Source organism: Herpailurus yagouaroundi, unplaced genomic scaffold (assembly GCF_014898765.1).
Source record: "Herpailurus yagouaroundi ecotype Mexico unplaced genomic scaffold, PumYag 180, whole genome shotgun sequence".
Lineage (NCBI taxonomy): Eukaryota > Metazoa > Chordata > Mammalia > Carnivora > Felidae > Herpailurus > Herpailurus yagouaroundi.
Genome location: NW_024412411.1, coordinates 1,559,672 through 1,582,556, shown reverse-complemented (window position 1 = coordinate 1,582,556; position 22,885 = coordinate 1,559,672). Strand labels below are relative to the sequence as shown.

The window sequence follows — 22,885 nt, the reverse complement described above, 5'->3', positions numbered from 1 at the left end:
TGTAAACAGACCCCCATATCTTCCTATTTACTTAATTATGTTTCAGACTTGAAATATTAAAGCAAAGTGACTATGCTTGAGCATATACATTCCCTTTGTAAGACTCAAACCTATTTTTGATGTTTAATTAATGGAAGAAAAATGAATTCCCTCCAGCTTTCACTAAAAATAAGACAGTCCAGGACACCTGGCTGGCTCAGTCAGTAGAAAATGTGGCTCTTGATGTCAGGGTTTTGAGTTCGAGCCTCACGTTTGGTCTACAGATTACTTAAGTAAACTTTAAAAAAAAATTTTTTTTTTAAAATAAGACAGCCAACAAACACACTTTATTGAATCTAAAGGTTCCTGCTAACAGAAATTTACCTATAAAATTTTCTACAGTAGTAGCTCTGGTTTTGAACAGATAAACCCTGCATGGGCAGTAATGTGTGGCTGGCTGACCACACATGAGGAACTTTAATCCTCATCTTTCACCTTTATGAGGTCTCATAATCAAATCAGCCCACAGGAGCACTCAAGGACTCAGCTAGCTGATACTAAAAATAATGTATACATAACTTTTCTTGGGTTGAACTGTTTCATTATCAGAGATAGTGGATAGTTAAACCCATCTTCCTTCACTATGACTGATCTTTTAGAGAAAATCCTATTAATTTCCCTTGAAAATCCATAGGTTTCCCCAGAAGAAACCTATACTGCATTACTGCTATTATTTACCTTTTGTTCAGATAGGTCCACAAAGTTTCTGTACTCCTTTTGGAGATGATATCAACAAAACAGCTAATGAACATAACATTTATCTCTTGTTTTTCTTCATAAAGATTTTATTGTTAAGTAATCTCTACACTCAACATGGGGCTCTACCTCACAACCCGGAGATCAAGAACTGTATGCTCCACCAACTAAGCCAGTGAGGTACCCCTATCATTAATCTCTTTTGATAAGAGGAAACAAAAATCAATCAAACCTTGTTCATGAAATACTTGAAGTCTTTTTAAAAGGTATCATGGAGGGGAACAGCTCTAAAAGATAACAGTCTTAGTAAAGAGTATCTTGGAATATATGACACTATCACCAAATAAGAATATTATACTTAGTCATGCCAATCTTTGGATTATTATCTCAATAGAAAAAGACCAAGAAAAAGGCTGAAGAATTTAAATAGTTTGAAAATGTATTTTTAATGTCATTTAGAAATACATGTGATCAGGGGTGCCTGGTGGCTCAGTCGGTAAAGCATTCAACTCCTGATTTTGGCTCAAGTCATCATGATCTCATGATCAAGCCCTGTGTCAGGCTCTGCACAGAGCCTGGGATTCTCTCTCCCTCTCTTTCTGCTCCTCCCTTGCTCACGTGCTCTTTTTCTCAAAATAAAAAACTAAAAAAATGCATATAATCTGACATAATCTATTTAATTCATATACTCATTAAATCTTTTCTTCAATTGTGCTAATAGCTATGCCACAAAACAGTACTGCTACTCAAACACAGTTTTTGGTTTTTTTAAAGAAAACAAATGTACTTGGAAATATTCTTTTTTGAGTTAAAATTTAACCGGAAAGGGTCTTCCATTCCCATAAATAGCAGAAAATAAGATACTTGTGAACTACCTCAAACCCACACGAGGGAAATAAGTCCCAACTTACACTGTTTATACCACACATTTCCTCAGATTCTTACTGACAAATGTTGATCAACTCTGTTATTTCAAAACAATTTTTAAAGTAAAATTAAAGATGATTAATTAATGGTTAATTAATTTACAACAAAGAAGCCAAGAATATACAAAGGAGGACAGTTTGTCCAATAAATGGTGCTAGGAAAACTGGACAGCAAAAGAATGAAACTGGACCACAATCTTACACCATACACAAAAATTAAAAACTTGAACTGCAAGACCTGAAAGTATAAAACCCCTAGAAGACAATATAGGCTGTGAGCTCCTATGTAACATCTGTTGGGGCAATGACTTTTTGGATGTGACACCAAAAGCAAAGGCAACTAAAGCAGAAATAAACAATTGGGACTATATCAAACTTAAAAGGCTTTTATACAACAAAGGAAACCATCAACAAAATGAAAAGACAAGCTACTGCATGAGGGAAAATACCTGTAAATCACACATCTGATAAGAAGTTAATATCTATATAAAGAGCTCAACATGATAGCAAAAAAATAATCTAATTTAAAAACGGGCAGAGGATCTGAATAGACATTTTTCCAAAGAAGACATACAGATGGACCAAAGACATATGAAAAGATGCTCAACATCATTAATCATCAGGGAAATGCAAATCAAAACCACAGTGAGGGCTGTCTGGGTGGCTCAGTTGGTTAAGCATCCGACTCTTGGTTTCAGCTCAAGTCATCTTAAAGTTTATGAGCGTGAGCCCTGTGTCTGGCTCTGTGCTGATAACACGAGGCTGCTTGGGATTCTCTCCCTCCCTCTCTCTCTCTCTGACCCTCTCCCACTTGTGTGTGCATTCGCTCTCTCTCTCAAAATAAATAAACAAACACAAATAATTTTTTACAATAGCCAAAATACTGAAAACAGTATTTTGTATTTTAAGTATCCACTGATGGATAAATGGATAAAGATGTGGTATGTACATACAATGAATATTATTCAGCCATAAAGGAGAATGAAACATTGCCATCTGTGACAACATGGAAGGAATTTGAAAGCATTATGCTAAGTGAAATAAGCCATTCAGAGAAAGATAAACCTGCATGATCTCACTTATATGTGTAATCTCATAAAACAAAAGACGAGCTTATAGATACAGACAACAGATTGGTAGTTGCCAAAGGCAAGGAATGGGAGATGGGCGAAATGGGTAAAAGGGGATCAAAGGTACAAACTTCCAGTTATAAAATAAATAAGTCATGGGGATATTATTTACAGTATGGTGACGACAGTTAATACTGTCTTGCATATGTGAAAGTTGCTAAACTAGTAGATCCTAAATGTTCTCATCATAAAAAAATGTGTAACTATGTATGGTGACAGATGTTAACTATTAACTAGACTTACTGCAGTGATCATTTCACAATATACACAAATAACAAATCCTTATACCTGAAACTAATGTTATATTTCAATTATATCTCAATTTAGAAAAATAAGCCTAAGGACTTAAATATTCAAATAGCTCCTTAACTGCCCACTTAACCATACAGCATAGAAGAATCACTGATATATTGCCCGACATCATCTTATTATTACAAAAAGAATCAACCTTTTTAAACTGTTGCTCCCACGTATAGGCATTCTGTCTGTAATTCCTCTCCTGAAACAATTCTATTCCTCCATTCACTGAGAAATTCAGACACTAGGGGCACCTGGGTGGCTCAGTCGGTTAAGTGTCCGACTTCGGTTCAGGTCATAATCTCACGGTTCATGGGTTGAGCCCCACACAGGGCTCTGTGCTGACAGCTCAGAGCCTGGAGCCTGCTTCAGATTCTGTCTCCCTTGCTCTCCGCCCCGCCCCCACTCACGCTTTGTCTCTCTCAAAAATAAATAAACATTAAAAAAAATTAAAAAAAAAAAAGAAATTCAGACACTTATCTTATACTCACTTAATCTTAAACTCGTTCCTGCCAGGAATATTTACTAAGAAAATGAGCTGATGACTCTAAAGAATGACTTAAGGATCTTGCAACACCAACTGTGGCAGCAGGTACTCCAACTTACTTTAGGTATCCCAACTTTTAACTCTGTGGATTAACCAGCATCAGAATGAAACAAAATCCCATAATGGATAGTGTGTGACCAACAATAACTTAGCAACACTCTGAATCTTTGTATAACCTTATTCCATTTCCAGATTTGTTACATGGCTTATTTCCAAATCGGAAGATTCTTCTGCCCACAAACTCAAAGTTGAAAGGTTCCCAAGACAACAAGAGAATCAAAGAAAGCCTTACCTAGCTCTGGATTCCTCAAGGGTGGTAACGGAAATTTAAATTCACCCAAGAGTAGAATAAAACTTGCCACCATGCAACTCCCATCTGACTCAGAGGGAATCATTACTCTTAGGGCCCCATTTGTTCACCCTTTAAATCATTTAACCAAGTTTTAGTGAGCACCAATGCTATGCCAGGCACTAGGTCAACACTGGGGATTAAAAAAGAAAAAAAATTAGGACCATTCAGATTCATCACAAAAGCTAGTGAGGCATTTTAGATAAAAATGAAATCTTTCATTTTCAAACCACTGGACAGGAGTGTGTGTGTGTGTGTGTATATACATATCCAATAAAAAAAATCTCCAAACATATCAGAAATCTGCAACCATGGAAAAACATCAAGCCCAGCCCACTTCATCATTTTAGCCTATATAAGCAAATAAAAACAGTGTTTCTGAACATGAAGCATGCTACAAAAAAAGACATGCATTTTCAAAGGGAGGGAAAATTGACTCTTGAGGGGTTAAATGAATCATAGATATACAATGGTTTATGGCCCTTGAAAGGGCCACAGTACATAAACAGACACACAGTACATATGTGATATTAAAATCTCATAGGATGAGAAGATAACTAAGAAACAACTGGTCTAGGGGTTCCTGGGTGGCTCAGTCAGTTAAGCATCCAACTCTTGATTTCAGCTCAGGTCATAATCTCACAGTTCGTAGGTTCAAGCTCAAACTCGGACTCTGAGATCAAGAGTGGCATGCTCTTCCAAATGAGCCAGCCAGGTGCTCCACTGACCATGTCTTTTCACTCATCTTCCACTAAGTATCCCCAGTGTGTAATGATGTATCTGGTATGTAAAATCCTTAACAGATATTTAAACTATTATTTCCCTTGATCATAAAATGAACTTTCCTTATCTAATGCAAATTATGTTAATAATTTGTTAAAAATTTGATTAAAAGCTTAATTAGGTAGTTACAGAAGATATAATGTTCTATTAAAGTTTAATTTTTTTAGCATGATCTCTGAAAACTAGTTTAGGGCTGTATTTTAATTATTATTCAATCTTATCTGTATTTTCTAAATTTTTTATAATGAACACATATTCAAAAATAAACTTTTGCAGCTGAAGGAAAGCTTCAACTTTTGATAAGAATCATGAAATCTCAAAAAAACAAAAATCAAAACAAAAATGACAACAAAAAACATTTAAAAAAAAATCATCAAATTTGTACACTACTTCCCTATTTGAAACCTGGCCTAAGAGAATGTGTTATCTCGGGGCTTCTGGGTGGCTCCATTGGTTAAGTGTCCAACTCTTGGTTTCTTCGTTCAGATCGTGATCTCACAGTTTTGTGAGTTCGAGCCCCGCATCTGGTTCTGTGCTGGTAGCATGGAGCCTACTTGGGTTTCTTGCTTTCTCCCTCTCTCTCTGCCCCTCCCCTGCTCGTGCTGGTCTCTGTCTCTCAAAATAAATAAATAAACTTAAAAAAAAAAAAAAAAGTGTGCGTTATCTCAACTGCATGTGTTTCATTTATGGTTTCTCAACTACTGGTGAGGTAATCCAAAGGAAATGTATTTCCTTATTTTGAAAAACTTCTATCTCCATTAGAGAAGCAACTTTCTACAAGGTATACTGCATGTGTTGAATGGCCCATTTTATCCAAAGCAGGGAGTTGGGAGCCTAATAATGAGGTGAGGCAATTTATATCTAAGTATGTTAACCCATGTCTATGATTTTAAACCTTTCCCTCTGGTACCTCACATCAAGCCACAGCTTACCTGAGAATTTTTTAATATTCCCAATCATATGAATCAGGAGAATGATGTGTGGTATAGTCAGTGTAACTTTAAGAGAGTCAAACCTGCTTTTTTATATGTACCAAAATTGGAAGTGTTTGTATTGGTTCCTAAAGTCAGGGTTGGTTTGTTACCAAAGAGCCCGCCACTGGTTGTACCAAATGAAGGAGCACTGGTTGTGCTGGTTCCAAATGTAGTAAGCTTGTTATTGCCAAACAGGGTCTAAAAAGAACAAAATACAGGAAAAATTTAAGTAGTATAAAGACACACTCCAAACAGTAAACAGAGGTTACACCTCAGGTATACTGGATTGGATGTGAGGGAAGTGAGAGAAGAATGTCATAACTTTATGAAAAAGTAGGAGGAGGATGAATAAAGACTATAAGAAAAATATACTAATCTGAGCAAGATGGGACTTTACAGAGCATGCTTCTAGCCTGAGAAGTTAATGGCAACCCTTCAGCAAACACAGTATTTCAGCACAGCAAAGAAAATAAGGTAATCAAATATTTTTTTTTACCTGGTAACAGAAATGTTCATGTATTTAATTTGCCAGCAGAAACAGTTACAATAAAAAATTTAAACATGCTAGAATATGAATGAGCCTTTAAAACATTATGCTAAGTAAGGTGGTCACAAAAGACTACATATTATGTGATTCCATTTATATGAAATGTCCAGAATAGACAAATCTGTAGACAGCAGGCTTGAGGTTAATTGAGGGAAATGAGAAATGACTACTAATAAGTATGAGGTTTCTTTTTATTAAGGTGATGAACATGTTCTCAAACTGACTATGGTAATAGTTCCACAATCAGTCGGTATACAAAAAACCACTCAATTATAAACTTTAAGAGGGTGAATTGTATGGCATATGGATTATATCTCAATAAACTGGTTACTAAGAACTTTTTGAAGAATTATATAATTTTCTCAATTTCTCATCTCAATTAGCTGCCCAAAGAAAAGTTACGAAATAACAGATTGCTATTTCCCTGAAAATCACATTTTGGGATTTTTCTTTCTTTTTCATTTTCTTTTTTTAATTATCCACCAACAGCATGTTCAAAGCTTTTTTTTTAACGGGTAAATAAGACAGATTGGCTGTTTTATATTGATTCTTATAGTTTAAGTGGTAATACAGAATTTACTATTATTTTTAGGGTCAAGCACACTCCTAAATAGTTGTTTACTTAAATGACTGAACAGGGAACACAATTCAGTTAAGCCTCCAGCTGCAGGAAAACCATGAGATCACCAACTTTAGTAACTTGGAATTCTTAATTCTCAAATATCATACCAACGTATCACCCAAGAGAATAGAGTATAGGAACTGAAAATTACCTGACTTAATAATGAAAGCACTTCAATTTAGACTCAACAATTTAACCAATTGGAGTGATACTGTGCTATCATAAGTAAACTGTACATAATCATTGTGGCAAAGAAGTTTAAAAAAGAACTTACTACTTGAAAATTAACCTACTAAAGTTACTTGTTTTTGTACCAAATAGCTTTTAATTACTATCAGCATTGTCTAAGACCTAATAAAAACACTTGAAAAAGTTAAATCTTTCTTAGAAATTCTTTAACAAATTTATACATATCTTCAAATTAGATCAACTATAATAACCTACCGAACCGACAGCACCAAATCCAGTATTGGGCTGCCCAAAGAGACCTGTTCCTGTTCCAAATGCTGTCCCAGTGCTGGTGTTTGTAGCTGTCCCAAAAAGACCTCCAGGCTGTGAGGCTTGGGTTACTCCAAATAAACCCTGCAAAAGGTATCTACATTAAAAGATATCCTACAAGTCAGTTTTAAGAATCTTAAGATTAATAATAGCTGCCATTTTGGGTGAGCCTGGGTGGCTCAGTCGGTTGAGCATCCGACTTCGGCTGAGGTCACGATCTCACAGCTCATGAGTTCCAGCCCCGCGTTGGGCTCTGTGCTGACAGCTCGGAGCCTGGAGCCTGCTTCGGATTCTGTGTCTCCCTCTCTCTCTGCTCCTAACCCACTCGCATTCTGTCTCTATCTCTCTCAAAAATAAAAAAAAAAAACCATTAAAAAAAATGTTTTTAAAAAACACAGTTTATAAGATAGATATTATGCTAAATACATAAAGCATTATTTTTTTTCACAACAACGAGCAGGGCCATTTAAAAAAAACAAAAAATAAAACCCTCATATCTACATCTAAGCCCAATGAGTTCCAATGTCCTGGGCAGTGGTAAGACTTTATACTAAACTCTTACGCTCTAAGAGATAGCAGGATTGTAACACTGAGAACAAAATATGACAGAATGCTTCATTTTCAGAGAGTTATGCCAAAAGAACTAACCAATGCTGAGCCGGGCAATGGACTTTGAATCATACAACTGAAAACAATCAGCTGGCTGAAATTATCAATCTGGACACAGAGGCAGGAGTGTAATGTTAAGTCTTAATTTGACATGAGAAACTATACTAATTACAAATAAAGTTTATGTCATCCAGTGCTTAAGAAGATATTTTATTTATACATTAGTTAACTAAAGAAAAATATTGCGGGGTGCCTGGGTGGCTCAGTCGGTTAAGCGTCCGACTTCGGCTCAGGTCATGATCTCACTGTCCATGGGTTCGAGCCCCGCATCGGTTTCTGTGCTGACTGCTCAGAGCCTGGAGCCTGTTTCAGATTCTGTGTCTCCCTCTCTCTCTGACCCTCCCCCGTTCATGCTCTGTCTCTGTCTCAAAAATAAATAAATGTTAAAAAAAAAATTAAAAAAAAAAAAAAGAAAAATATTGCACTAATGAACTATTGCTGAAATGAGAATTCAACAGTGATTTCATTCTTTTTGATTGCCAAGTAACACTCCATTGTATATATATACACCACATCTTTTTTTTTTTTTTTAATTTTTTTTTTTTTTAACGTTTATTTATTTTTGGGACAGAGAGAGACAGAGCACGAACGGGAGAGGGGCAGAGAGAGAGGGAGACACAGAATCGGAAATAGGCTCCAGGCTCTGAGCCATCAGCCCAGAGCCTGATGCGGGGCTCGAACTCACGGACCGCGAGATCGTGACCTGGCTGAAGTCGGACGCTGAACCGACTGCACCACCCAGGCGCCCCTATACACCACATCTTTATCCATTCATCTGTCGATGGACATTCAGGCTCTTTCCATACTCTGGCGATTGTCGATAGCACTGCTATAAACATTGGGGTGCATGTGTCCCTTCAAAACAGCATTCCTGTATCCCTTGGATAAATACCTAGTAGTGCAATTCGTGGGTCGTAGGGTAGTTCTATTTTTACTTTTGTGAGGAACCTCCATACTGTTTTCCAGGATGGCTACACCAGTTTGCATTCCCACCAGCAGTGCAAAAGAGATCCTTTCTCTGCATCCTCTCGCCTGAGTTATTGACGTTAGCCATTCTGACAGGTGTGAGGTGGTATCTCATTGTGGTTTTGATTTGTATTTCCCTGATAAGGAGTGATATTGAGCATTTTTTTCATGTGTCTGTTCACCATCTGGATGTCTTCTTTGGAGAAGTGTCTATTCACGTCTTTTGCCTATTTCTTCACTGGATTATTTGTTTTTTGGGTGTCAAGTTTGATCAATTCTTCATAGATTTTGGATACTAACCCTTTATCTATTATGTCATTTGCAAATATCTTCTCCCATTCTGTTGGTTGCCTTTTAATTTTGCTGATAGTTTCCTTCACTGTTCAGAAGCTTTTTATTTTGATGAGATCCCAATAGTTCATTTTTGCTTTTGTTTCCCTTGATTCTAAAGACGTGTTAAGAAGTTGCTGCGGCCAAGGTCAAGGAGGTTTTTGCCTTTCTCCTCGAGGATTTTGATGGCTTCCTGTCTTACATTTAGGTCTTTCATCCATTTTGAGTTTATTTTTGTGTATGGTGTAAGAAAGTGGTCCAGGTTCATTTTTTTTGCATGTCACTGTCCAGTTTTCTCAGCACCATTTGTTGAAGCACCATTTGTCTTTACTCCATTGGATATTTTTTCCTGCTTTGTCAAAGATTAGTTGGCCTGGATTCCTTTCTTTGTTGAGTGTTTTTATCATGAAAGGGTGTCAATGCTTTTTCTGCACCTACTGAAGTGATCATGTAGTTTTTGTTTATTATGTTTATTAATTTTCCTATGTTGAATCAACCTTCCAGGATGAATCCCACTTGGTCATGGTTATCATCTTTTTCACATGTTGGTGAATTTGGTTTGCCAAGTATTTGTAAGATTTTTGGGGTTTGAGGGGTGCCTGGGTGGCTCAATCGGTTAAGCGTCTGACTTTGGTTCAGGTCATAATCTCACAGTGTGTGAGTTTAAGCTCCGTATAGGGCTCTGTGCTGACAACTCAGAATCCTTGGATTCTGTCTCCTTCTCTCTCTGCTTCTTCCCTGTTGATGCTCTGTCTCTGTCTCTCTCTCTCTCTCTCAAAAAAATGAATAAACATTAAAAAAATTTTTTAAAGATTTTTGGGATCTGGCTGTACTGGTTTTTTAATCAGATACAGTATCTCTAACTTAAAGGCCAGTTAAATTCTGAAAATTTTAATCAATAAATCATACTTCTCATTAATCTTAATTTTATTCTTCCCAAAAAGAGTCCTTAGAAATAAACTGGTAAAGGGGCATCTGGGTGGCTCAGCTGGTTATGTGTCTGACTTCTGATTTCAGCTCAGGTCATGATCTCACAGTTTGTGAGTTCAAGCCCCCAGTGTCAGGCTCCGCGCTCACAGTTCAGAGCCTGCTTTGGATTCTCTTTCTCCCTCTCTCTCTGCGTCTCCCCAGTGCACATGCGCTCTCTCTCAAAATAAAAAAATAAAGTTAAAAAAAAATACAGAAACTGGTAATGACTCTAAGGACTTTCTCTTTTGCTTTTTGCACAGAAATAGCAATTATCTAATATGGCTCTGAGTTTTAGTCCTCCCTTATTTATTTTAATGAACTACACATCTTTGCCTGACTCCACTTAAGGAAAAAGCTGAAAGAATATGCTGAAATACAGCTAGTAATTTGTAAGTATTTTCTCCTATACTCCATAGAATGAGTAGAGCCAATGTCCTAAAGTATAACTTTAGTGGCCAATTCTACCACATGAAGCAGCTCCTGGTGGTAAGGAAATATGCTTGGAAAGAATAAGTGACTTGCTCAACAGCACCTCAGTGAGGAGGGAGTAAAGTCTGGACTAGAATCTAGGCTTTAATTATTTACATTTTGCATATTCCTTTCTATATACTGTCAACCCTTAAGAACTACTGTAGAGGCAGAATTTGCTACTTTGATATGATTAGAAGCCTCATTACTTAGTTCTCTGAATAAGACCTGGAGTTAATTAAAGGTCTGTTTCCTTACCATGGTATTAGTACTTGGCTGTCCTAGTGTGCTGGTATTACCAAAGGAAAAGCCAGTGTTCTGGGTGGTTGTGGCCTGGCCAAATGGTTTACTGAAGAGGCTGGTAGTCTGCTGATTCTGTTGGCCAAAGAGACCACCCGGATTTGTTCCAAACCCAGTTGTACCTTTCAGAAAAAAAGAAATACAGTAAAAATAAATGGAGAAAAGAAAAACCCCCTCAAATCTCACATTATTCAGTTACTGCAACAACATTAATATTGTTGACTAAATGATGTAGGAAATCTACATATCTACATATCTAAATTATGTAGGAAAATTTCATTCACTACTCAAAATAGATAACCATTTCACTTCCCATCCTTTTTCACCTAACTCTGGATTTAGTTCAGACTTCAATTCCTATAATAATACTCTGACTCCAAGAACCCTGGCTGGGCTAAGTAATCTTTTTTGAGTCCAAAACTTTCTTCTATTTACAAAATACCACACCACACTCAGAATCTATATGTGTATTTTAACCTTGTTAGATTAAGTTTTTCTTGAGAACAGAGGCTTTCTATTTCACATAGGATACACTGTATTTGATAATGAGTATGTGGCTAAACTACATCACAGGATACCAAGTCTGAAATGAATGTTAAATGCCACTTAAATATGTATTTATCTGTATATTCGCAGGTGTGTATAAATCTCTGTAAAAGATCACAAAACAGTCCAACTTTTGCGTGTTTTATGGAGGAAAATAATAGCTAGGGGAAGCAAACAAGATACCTTTGGTTACAGACTTTTTTGTCTCGTGAACTTTTTATCATACATATGTATTACCTGTACAAAAGTAGTATTTTCATAAAGTAATTTAGTCATCATCATAGACTTCCCTCTTTCACATCCCACATAAAAGCAATCGGCAAATCTCATCAGTTCTATATTCAAACTGGGTCTAGAATCTGACACGTTTACTACCTCCATCTCCTCAGTCAAGCCACTATCATCTCTCATGTGAATGAAGCAACAGCTTTTCTAATTTATTTGTCTTCACCCTTGCCCCCTTAACAATCTTTTTTTCTTGAGTCTTTGAAGTTGAAACACAATGTTATATTAGTTTCAGGTGTACAACCTAGCGATTGGACAAGTCTCTAGGTTATGCTATACTCACAAGTGTAGCTACCACAATCTAAATATAGCAGCATTCAGATGATCCTTCACTCATAATCACATGACTTCTCTTTCTAAAACTTCTAATGGCTTCCTAACTCAAATAAAAATTCAAATCTTGACAATGACCCACAATGTCCTATAAAATATAGTCCTTATATCCCTTAATACTTCCCCTTGGTTCTCATTATCTTTGGAAAAAACTCAGGGTTTTTAGACTTACAGCTTCCTCTGGCTGGAATGTTGTTCCTCCAGAAATCTGTATAGCTTTATCCTTCACATTCTTCAGATAGGTCACCTTCCAAATGTCACCTTATCAGTGAGGCCCTTTTTAACCATCTCCATTTACTGTGTATCTCTACATCCCCATCTACATATCAGACACTCTGTTCCTCTGACATTGCTGAATTATTTTATCAAAAAATGACAATTATGTTTTACTTTTAGTTGTCTGTCCCTCCTCAATATGATGCCAAATGCTTACTAGTTCCAAAGGCTGTTTTGTTCTGACCATATGCAAAGCCTGAGTTAGTGGTAGAGGAGCTGAAGAGTCCTGTTGCACTGGAGGTGGCTGGAGAAGACCCAAACAAGCCAGATGTGGTACCTGCTCCCACCTGGTTCTGCGGGCCTTTCCGGTTAGCCTGATAATCCTCTAAACGAAGTTCCTAGAGGAAGGGAAAGCGTATTTCCAATCTTAATATGCAGCCAAAAAAATTATTTAGGAAACTAAATACTTAAATTTAGAATTCAACGTTCATGTTCACATAGGAACCATGATTAAAAAACAGAGAAGTACAGAACATGAACTTATCATCATTACGGAAAAACACTTTCAACAGTGTAGAGTGGACACTAAAATCCATACCATAATTACTAAAACCACAGGCCAAAGGACCAATCATATCTTAATTTTAATTTTCTTTTATAACCAGCAATAGTTTCTTTTAGTACAAGGCTATATAATAATCCTATCTACTCCCACCCCAAATATAAAAATTAGCTAGAAATATCAAAGTTTCTGGGATGGGATGAGGGGTTTCAGAAAATTAGGTAAAAAAGGGATACAGTTTAAGAGTTCTATCTCACACGTCAGGGTGTTTCTGTACACTCCAATAAATCAAGTACAGTATGGGATGTAGCGGAAGCAACAGCTATAACTAGGGATGACATATACAACATACTATCATATTATAGTATGAACAAACTAACTTCATGCAACGCCATGGATAAATCTCACAGTGTAGAAAAGCAGACTTAGTAGGTAATGTAAGATTCCATCTGTATAAAGTTCAAAATGGGCAAAACATGGGCACTCACAACAGTTTAGCTTAGGAAGAGGTGGCGGGGCGGGCGGGAGGATTGTGCCTAGGGAGACCAGGCACATGTGGGACATCAGGAATGCTGGTAATGCTCAGTGACTTGATCTGGATCCTGGTAACATGGGTCTGTTCACTTGGTGAAAATTTAGTATGTTGTACACTTATGACTTCGCATGAGTTTACTAAAATCATGTGCATGTCACATACACACATGTTGCCCAGTATAATGTGAACAACATACAATCACAATGGACTACTAACAGAACTATACCAGTACAAACAAGCTGAATACTGACCTTCCTCAAACAAGATATGTATAGATAATACATTAATTTTTAAAAATAATTTGCTTGTGGAGCACCTGGCTGGCTCAGTCAATAGAGCATGTGGCTCTTGATCTTGGTCAGGGTTTTGACTTCAAGCCCCAAACTGGGCACAGAGCTTACTTAAAAAAAGTTTGGTTGTTAGTCTTTTACATAAACCCAGTGTGAACCACTGATCCTAAAAATAATCAAAAACATTTTTAAAAGTTGCTTTCCAATAGAATCAGAAGGTTAGGCTGATATTCTGTATTGCATTTTACTGACCTCTAGAGACTTGCTTTCATATTCTTTCATAGCAGTAATACACTGGTGCTTGGTACTGATGTTAGTGCTAACTCCAGCTTTAACCATAGTATCTGTACCAGTCGGAGGCTGTAAAGAAAGATAAAAGCAAATATGAAAGTCTAAAGCAAATGTCTAAATCTAAACTTTAAATCCCTACTCTCCAGACACAATTCTTCAACCACTGAATTCTACACTATCTAGTCCTGTAGGTCTTTTGCTAAGTCAGAGTTTCAATGGTGCTTAATTAAATACATTGCATTTCTGATCTCTCTCCCCTACGTTATCTAAATAAATCAATCGCAGTAATAGTTATCACAGACATTGAGTCCATAAACAAGCCATCTAATTACATACTAAAATACACTTAATACTGTATGCATAAGGAAAACTTCATCCAATTTACCCAACATGTACATTTAAACCTGAATCTCTGAGTTCTATCTCCTACCCTGCTCTGAAGTATCTGAAAGAAAGAAAGAAAGAAATACATAAAATAAAGCGAAGTTCTGCTTTGTAACTGTCGTTGCATTTAAGAAACATGGAAGCCGGGTTTTTTTTTCCCCCTATAACCTTATGAGAAATAGGCACAATATATAACCAAAGTTTTCTACTAGTATTGCCAGTTTCCTCAATTATTACACTTTCCAGGAATTATTTTTCCCTATTATTTATAAAATTTAGGTTTCTAAATTCAATATTATGACTTCACCACCTTGCCTGAGAAATTCTTCATTTCCTGGAGTAACTTTTTTTTTTTTAATTTTTTTTTCAACGTTTATTTATTTTTGGGACAGAGAGAGACAGAGCATGAACAGGGGAGGGGCAGAGAGAGGGAGACACAGAATCGGAAACAGGCTCCAGGCTCTGAGCCATCAGCCCAGAGCCTGACGCGGGGCTCGAACTCACAGACCGCGAGATCGTGACCTGGCTGAAGCCGGAGGCTTAACCGACTGCGCCACCCAGGCGCCCCAGCCTGGAGTAACTTTTAACAAGAAGTTCAGTCAAGACCTACTTTCCCCAGATTTTCTTTAAGCTAACTGCACCTCCAGCCTACCCTAAGTATCTCCCCAATCACATCAAATGGTATCTTACATCAAGTAATATTCCATACATTTTCATAAACAAATCTTCCATTCTAACCCTCTGCCCAAGTCTTAAAAAAGCCAAAGAAAACATAAAACTCCATTGCCCCATTTTGCCACTTCATCAACAAGTTTTATTCTTCATTGGCACACAAAATATTTAGGAGTTATTCCATGTATCTCCTTAAAGAGGCCCTATTTTCAATAATGGTTGAGCATTCAACCATTCCTTTAGAGCCAAGTTATGAATGCAATAAATACAAGTTCAACATCATTACTACCTGTTGTAATCAACCTTGTGAATATAAATTTGACTGGGTTAAGCATAATTCAAATACACATAATCTAGATTTATGTTTCATGACTTTTCGTATTTACTATATAACTATTTACAGATTTTGTTCTTAACACATCTTAGAAGAGTGAGACTAAGCTGTGCAGAACTGGAAAAAGGAGAAATTTTATGATTCATCCTGCAAAGAAATATACAAATGGGAGAGTAATATATTCTACAAAGACTGGAAAGAAATACTTACATTAAACTTAATCGTAGTCCCAGTGGGAGCAGCTGTAAAACTACTCGGCCCAAAGAGGGAGCCAGATGTACTACCAAAAGGATTGGAGGTGGTATTTGTAGTACCAAAAAGTCCCCCACTGCTGGTACTTGTTCCAAAATCTGTAAATTACAAAGAAAAAGAAGATGGCAACAGTTTAAGAATCTGTAAGACATCTTGGAAATGGGCTATAGATGCCCATTTGGAAAGTGGCACTATAGATGCATTACTTTCACATACTCAAATTTTCTATCTTACAAATTTCCCTAGTATCTTCAAACAGGTATTTCATATAGACACAGATAAAATTCTAGGCTCAAAACTTTCAAGTGAAACAAAATCTAAATCCCTTTGTCAGCTAAATGTCTATAAAGTTCTTCTTGGGTAAATTTGGAAGAAAGTGAAAAAAAAAATAGTGCTCTATTTCATCATAAATTTTATTTCATTTCTCCTTTCTTGTTAAAACTACATGCTGAATGAACCAGTCTTTCTGAAAACATCACAACAGACTTCACCAGGGTCACAGTGTATTTTATTTACATAATACATATTACATTAATACAAACACACACACATAACCAAAAAGTTCAAAACATATAAATGGTCCTATTAGGGAAACCAAACAGGTTAATATAAAATTCTGCCCAGAAAAATAATTTAGAAAAATTAGTAGGCATCTTGATTGTTTTATAGAATGAATCCTCTAATTACCTTACTTTTCCAAAAAGCTGAGTTTCAAAAAACTCCATAAAAGTGAATTTAACTGTTATCTAAGGAATATATTTTTCAAAGTAAGAGATATTATTTCTCAAGAAGTTATACAAAGGGTGCCAGAAATGTCAGTAAACAATAAAGTTATCTGCCAGTATTTAATAGTAAGTCAGATCCTAATTACCAATTTAAGAGGAATGTGATTTCTCACTGGCAAACTCTTTCTTTTCTAAAAACACGTCCTAATGTATGGTTTAAGGTCAACAGGCACATCTCTTTTGAATTAGCACTTTAGATTGCATTTTACATTGTAATCATTAAGTATTTCAATACCCTACAAACTTTCCCTTTGTGAAATACTGATAGCTGGCTAACTTATTCATTCTGCTATACTTTTGTGCTAAGAATGCACCAACTCACAGAGCACACCTGTTCAACCAATAGTGGTTGCCTCAAAGTACTGTGTGGAGAAGTATCCCTAGGCCACATTTAGACTTAAAGAGAAAGAAACCATCAATTAAAATCATCTGCCATGGATAATGAATGGAAGAGTAACCAGGTCATCTCCAGTATTTGTCATTCCTGCTTTAGTCTCTTATAACAAATGTGAAACAGAGGCAAGGAGGTGCCTCTGCAGTACAATATGGATGACTATACACTCCTCCTTGAAATTCTCCTGTCTTAACAACTATGACATCACTCTGACTTGGCTTTCCATATACTATTTGGTCATTCTATATCAGGAGCCTCTTCCTCTGCATATTCCTTAAATAATAATGCTTCTTAGATTTCCACTCATGGGAAGATGTACCCAACCTCCTCATTTAAAGCCTATTAAACTTTTCAATACATTTTGAAGATTCCCTCTCCCTATGTTTTTGCCATCTGGTAGAGAAAGGAGGTAAATGAACACAGGCAAAAGAAGAAGAAAGAATATATTCAATAAGCAAATCGAATTGTTGGATGCAGAAGTCCAATGATATCCTACTTACTTCCGAAGCCAGTTGGTTTATTTTGTGCAAAGGCATTGTTTTGGGATGAGAAGAGACTAGTCCCTGTACTTGCAGTTCCAAACAAGCTATTTGATGTTCCTGTTGATGTGCCAAACCCAAAGCCAGTGCTTGTGGAAGTAGCTGGCTGACTAAATGAATTAGTACCAAATAATCCTCCTGGGGAGATGGAGAGGGGGAAAAACAGTTAAATAGATGGACTGGAACCACTATATGAAGTCCTATATCAACTACGAATAAACCAACTGTATTCCAAGTAGAACCCCTACCTGGTTTGGTCTGTGAATTTCCAAAGAGGCCTCCAGTATTGTTGCTAGAACCAAATGCAGATGTTCCAAAAGCCCCTCCACTAGTAGTACCAAAACCAGTACCTGAAAAAGCAAAATCCAGGGTCAAAACAAAATCTTAATCAGGTGATCCAATGAAAAAGGATTTTAATATTTCTTTTTTTTTTTTTAATTTTTTTTTTCAATGTTTATTTATTTTTGGGACAGAGAGAGACAGAGTATGAACGGGGGAGGGGCAGAGAGAGAGGGAGACACAGAATCGGAAACAGGCTCCAAGCTCTGAGCCATCAGCCCAGAGCCTGACGCGGGGCTCGAACCCACGGACCGCGAGATCGTGACCTGGCTGAAGTCGGACGCTCAACCGACTGCGCCACCCAGGCGCCCCGGATTTTAATATTTCTTAACATTCTGTGTTTCAATACGATCATTGGTCTTCTCTGAAAATAATTTTTTCAAAAGTCCATCATACTACAAATTACAGTCTTGAAATTAAGCATTGTATTCATTGCCTCAGGTTAAAAAAAAAAAAGTGAAGTGTGACTTTTCAATAAAGTTATAGATGTTGATGGATTAAAAAAAAAAAGTGCCAACTAAAACCAAAAGGAGTGCAAAGGTAGCTAGTGATTATAAGCTACAAACAAAAGTAAAACAATCAAAATTAATGTGTTCAATTCTCTCCAGTCACCATACGTTCCATAGTCACTGGGATGGATGGTCCGTATTTAGGAGAGCACTTCAGAATGACCTGGGAAGGGTTTTCAAAATACACATGTTCAGGTTCCAACCTGAGAGTCTAATTCCATAGTTCTAGGACAGAAAATATGTTCTTTAACAAACAAAACAAACAAACAAACAAACAAACAAACAAACAAACAAACAAACAGGGGTGCCTGGGTGGCTCAGTCAGTTAAGCGTCCAACTTCAGCTCAGGTCATGATCTTGCAGTTTGTGGGTTCCAGCCCTGCATTGGGCTCTGTGCTGACAGCTCAGAGCCTAGAACCTGCTTCAGATTCTGTGTCTCCCTCTCTCTGCCCCTCCCCTGCTTACTCTCTCTCAAAAATAAACATTAAAAAAAATTTAAAAAACAAAAAGCCAACAAAAACAACCCCCCAAAAGTGACTCTGACGGGCACTCTTTATTAAAAACCAAGGACCTGGAGCAACTGGGTATCTCAGTCAGTTAAGCATCCGACTTTGGCTCAGGTCATGATCTCACAGTTCACAAGTTCAAGCCCCGAGTAGGACTCTGTGCTGACAGCTAAAAGCCTGGAGACTGCTTCGGATTCTGTGTCTCCCTCTCTCTCTGCCCCTCCCTCACTTGCTCTCTGTCGCTCTCTCTCTGTCTCTCTCAAAACTGAATAAACATTAAAAAAATTTTGGGGGGGGGGCGCCTGGGTGGCTCAGTCGGTTAAGCGTCCAACTTCAGCTCAGGTCACGATCTCGCAGTCTGTGAGTTCGAGCCCCGCATCAGGCTCTGGGCTGATGGCTCAGAGCCTGGAGCCTGCTTCCGATTCTGTGTCTCCCTCTCTCTCTGCCTCTCCCCCGTTCATGCTCTGTTGCTCTCTGTCTCAAAAATAAATAAACGTTAAAAAAAAAAAATTAAAAAAAATTTTTTTAATAATAAAAATAAAATAAAATAAAAACCAAGGACCTAACGGTGCCTCAGTCAGTTAAGCGTCCAAATCTTGCTTTCAGCTCAGGTCATGATCTCACGGCTGGTGAGTCTGAGCCCCGCAGAGGATTCTGTGCTGACAGTGTGGAGCCTGCTTGGGATTCTCTCTCTCTCTCTTTCTCTCTCTCTCTCTGTCTGTCTGCCCCTTCCATGCTCTCTCAAAATAAGTAAATACACTTAAACAAGTGAACCATCAAAAGTCAAGGACCTATATGCACAGGCTCAAGAAGAGGTCAGAAGAGTTGAAAAAATTTTCCTCTATTGTTACAACCCTCACCAGTTAAGAGAAAGCTTCTGAGGATTTGCATTAAAACATACTGTTCAAACACTCATCTCCCCTTAAAAAGAGAAAGATAAAAACAAGACTGGGGGGGGGGCACCTGGGTCACTCAGTCGGTTGAGTGTCCAAGCCTTGATTTCAGCTCAGGTCTTAATCCCAGGGTCGTGAGACTGAGCATGGAGACTGCTTAAGATTCTCTCGCGCACCCTCTGCCCCTCTCCCCCATTCATGCATGCTCTCTCTCTTTAAAATAAAAATAAATACCATACAATAAAAAATAAACAAGACTAGTAAAATGCTGATTGATGAAGCTAGGAAATAACATGAAAGTTCATTATACCATTCTTTCTACTTGTGTAAGTATAAAATTTTTAATTTCAAGTTCAAAAGTGAGTAAGTGGTTGCTACAGGCAACTAGTATCATGTACAATACTGAGTGGAAGGGAAAGTGGATCATAGGAGGGCTGGTGGGGATTAGGGTCTTTGATATTTTAACAATTTTGTCACTGAATATTATTATTCACAGAGCAAATCTCAGAGCAGCTATTCAATAACTGCAATTTTTACTGCAATATAAATAGATTATTTCCTGGCTTAAAAATCTTTTAACACACTGTTAACTTTTTGCTACAAAAACCAATTAATAGGGGCGCCTGGGTGGCGCAGTCGGTTAAGCGTCCGACTTCAGCCAGGTCACGATCTCGCGGTCCGGGAGTTCGAGCCCCGCGTCAGGCTCTGGGCTGATAGCTCGGAGCCTGGAGCCTGTTTCCAATTCTGTGTCTCCCTCTCTCTCTGTCCCTCCCCCATTCATGCTCTGTCTCTCTCTGTCCCAAAAATAAATAAACATTGAAAAAAAAAAATTAAAAAAAACAAAAAAAACAAAAAAAAACAATTAATAGGGGTGCCTGGGTGGCTCAGTCGGTTGAGTGACTGACTTTGGCTCAGGTCATGATCTCACAGCTTGTGAGTTCAAGCCCTGCGTCGGGCTCTGTGCTGACAGCTCGGAGCCTGGAGCCTGCTTCGGATTCTGCCCTAACCCACTCGCATTCTGTCTCTGTCTCTCTCAAAAATAAACATTAAAAAAAATTTAAAAACAAAACAAAACAAAAACCAATTAAAAAAATATTTCAAGTATGGGGCGCCTGGCTGGCTCTTCAGTAAAGCATGTGACTCTTGGTCTCAAGGTCATGAGTTCAACCCCCATGCTGGGCCTGGAGCCTACATTTCAAGCACCTTTTTATTTTTTATTTTTGAGAGAGAGAGAAAGAGAGAAAGCAAGCAAGCAAGCAGGGGAGGGGCGAGAGAGAGAGAGACACAGAATCTGAAGCAGGCTTCAGGCTCTAAGCTGTCAACACAGAGCCCAACACAGGACTGGAACCCATGAACCATGAGATCATGACCTGAGCCAAAGTTGGACGCTCAACCGACTGAACCACCCAGGCGTCCCACAAGTACCTTCCACTAATGATCAAAGAACCACAGAAACTCGAAACTTATTTCTATTCTCTTAAAAAATTTTAACAAGATCTTATCATCCAATCATTAAAAAAAATTTTTTTTTAAGTTTGAGAGTGAGAGAGAGAGAGTGAGCAAGCAGGGTAAGGGCAGAGAGAGTGCAAGAGAATATCCCAATATATTGGGGCTCAAACTCACAAACTGTAGATCATGACCTCAGTGGAAACCAAGAGTCTGATGCTCAACCAACTGAGCCACCCAGGCGACCCTCAGTCTTTTTTAAAATAGAAGTAGTGATGGTGGGCATCTTTATTTGATTTTTTTTTTTAATGTTTATTTATTTTTGAGAGAGAGTGTGCAGGGGAGGGGCAGAGAGAGAGGGAGACAGAGGATCCAAAGCAGGCTCTGTCCTAACAGCAGAGAGCCCAATGTGGGGCTTGAACCCACAAACTAGGAGATCATGACCCGAGCTGAAGTTGGACGCTTAACCGACTGAGCCACCCAGGCACCCCTATCTGGTCATTTTTCAAAGAAAAGTTGTTATGAAAACCAAAGTATGAATAAAATTCCTGTCTAAAGCTATCAGAATGGATTTGTTCTTTTAAAAAATGTATTTATTCACGTATAATTAACACACAGTGTTACCCTAGTTTCAGACTTTCATTCGTTTCGGACCCTGTATTTAATAGTCTGTTCTTTTGTCCCTTTTTCCTTTGTTCATTTGTTTTGTTTCTTAAATTCCACGTATGAGTGAAATCATATGGTATTTGTCTCTCCCTGACTTATTTCACTTAGCATTATACCTCTAGGTCCATCCATGTTGTTGCAAATGGCAAGATCTCATTCTTTATGACTAAATTTCCATTGTATATATACACCACATCTTCTTTATCCATTCATTTATTGATGTACACTGGGTTGTTTCTGTATCTTTGCTATCGTAAATAACACTGCAATAAACATAGGGGTACATATATCTTTTCAAATTGGTGTTTTGGTTTTCTTTGGGTGAACATCCAGCAGTGGAATTACTGGATCTTAAGGTAATTTTACTTGTAATTTTTTGAGGAACTTCCTACTGTTTTCCACAGTGGCTGCACCATTTTGCATTACCACCAACAGTGCACGAGGGTTCCTTTTACTCCATATCCTCGCCAACATTTGTTATATCTTGTGTTTTTTATTTCAGCCATCAGAATGGATTTGTTCTTAATAAGAATAGCTTAATATTTTCCCCCTCTTTTGTTCTTTTGTAAAACTTACTCTGCCCAAATGTTGAAGTTGTGCCAAAGCCACCAGTGCCACCCCCAAAGGGCGTTCCAAATGACTTATTAAACATCTTCAAAATGAGTCTTTGCTTCAGATAGCTGAAAGAAGAAAAAAATATTACTTTTTAAAGACCACAGAATTAATTCTTTCAAAAAATATGACATTTTACAAGTTGAGGCCCATTCAAACTATAACATAATCTTTAATCTCATTCAATATCCTAAAACTCTATAATGATAAAAGATCTTCTAAAATTGAGCTGAATTATCAGTACCATAATGTGAGATTAAACTTCAGATCCCACCAATAATCAACCATCCCTTTAAAACCATGTTTTTTTAACTTTTTTTTTAAAGCTCCCTTTTAATGAAGGATTCAGGTCCACTATGCCAGATCTAGGAGGTTATGCACAATAT

The 22,885-nt window shown here is 37.5% G+C and overlaps 1 protein-coding gene across 6 annotated transcripts in view; it reads right to left on the bottom strand.

Annotated features, from left to right (window-relative positions):
• Positions 1–22,885, bottom strand: part of NUP98 (nucleoporin 98 and 96 precursor) — a 119,188-nt gene that overhangs the window by 81,749 nt on the left and 14,554 nt on the right. For 3 of the 6 annotated variants that reach the window (XM_040489153.1, XM_040489152.1, XM_040489156.1), the window contains 9 exons: positions 22,464–22,567; positions 17,777–17,878; positions 17,490–17,666; positions 15,769–15,908; positions 14,130–14,237; positions 12,708–12,888; positions 11,069–11,232; positions 7,355–7,492; positions 5,801–5,939 (listed from right to left, as the gene is read on the bottom strand). In XM_040489153.1, coding sequence (XP_040345087.1) covers positions 5,801–5,939; positions 7,355–7,492; positions 11,069–11,232; positions 12,708–12,888; positions 14,130–14,237; positions 15,769–15,908; positions 17,490–17,666; positions 17,777–17,878; positions 22,464–22,539 — 1,225 coding nt within the window. In that variant the 5' untranslated portion in view covers positions 22,540–22,567. The remainder of the gene's footprint in view (positions 1–5,800; positions 5,940–7,354; positions 7,493–11,068; positions 11,233–12,707; positions 12,889–14,129; positions 14,238–15,768; positions 15,909–17,489; positions 17,667–17,776; positions 17,879–22,463; positions 22,568–22,885) is intronic. The other 3 variants (XM_040489154.1, XM_040489157.1, XM_040489155.1) reach the window with 2 other exon arrangements.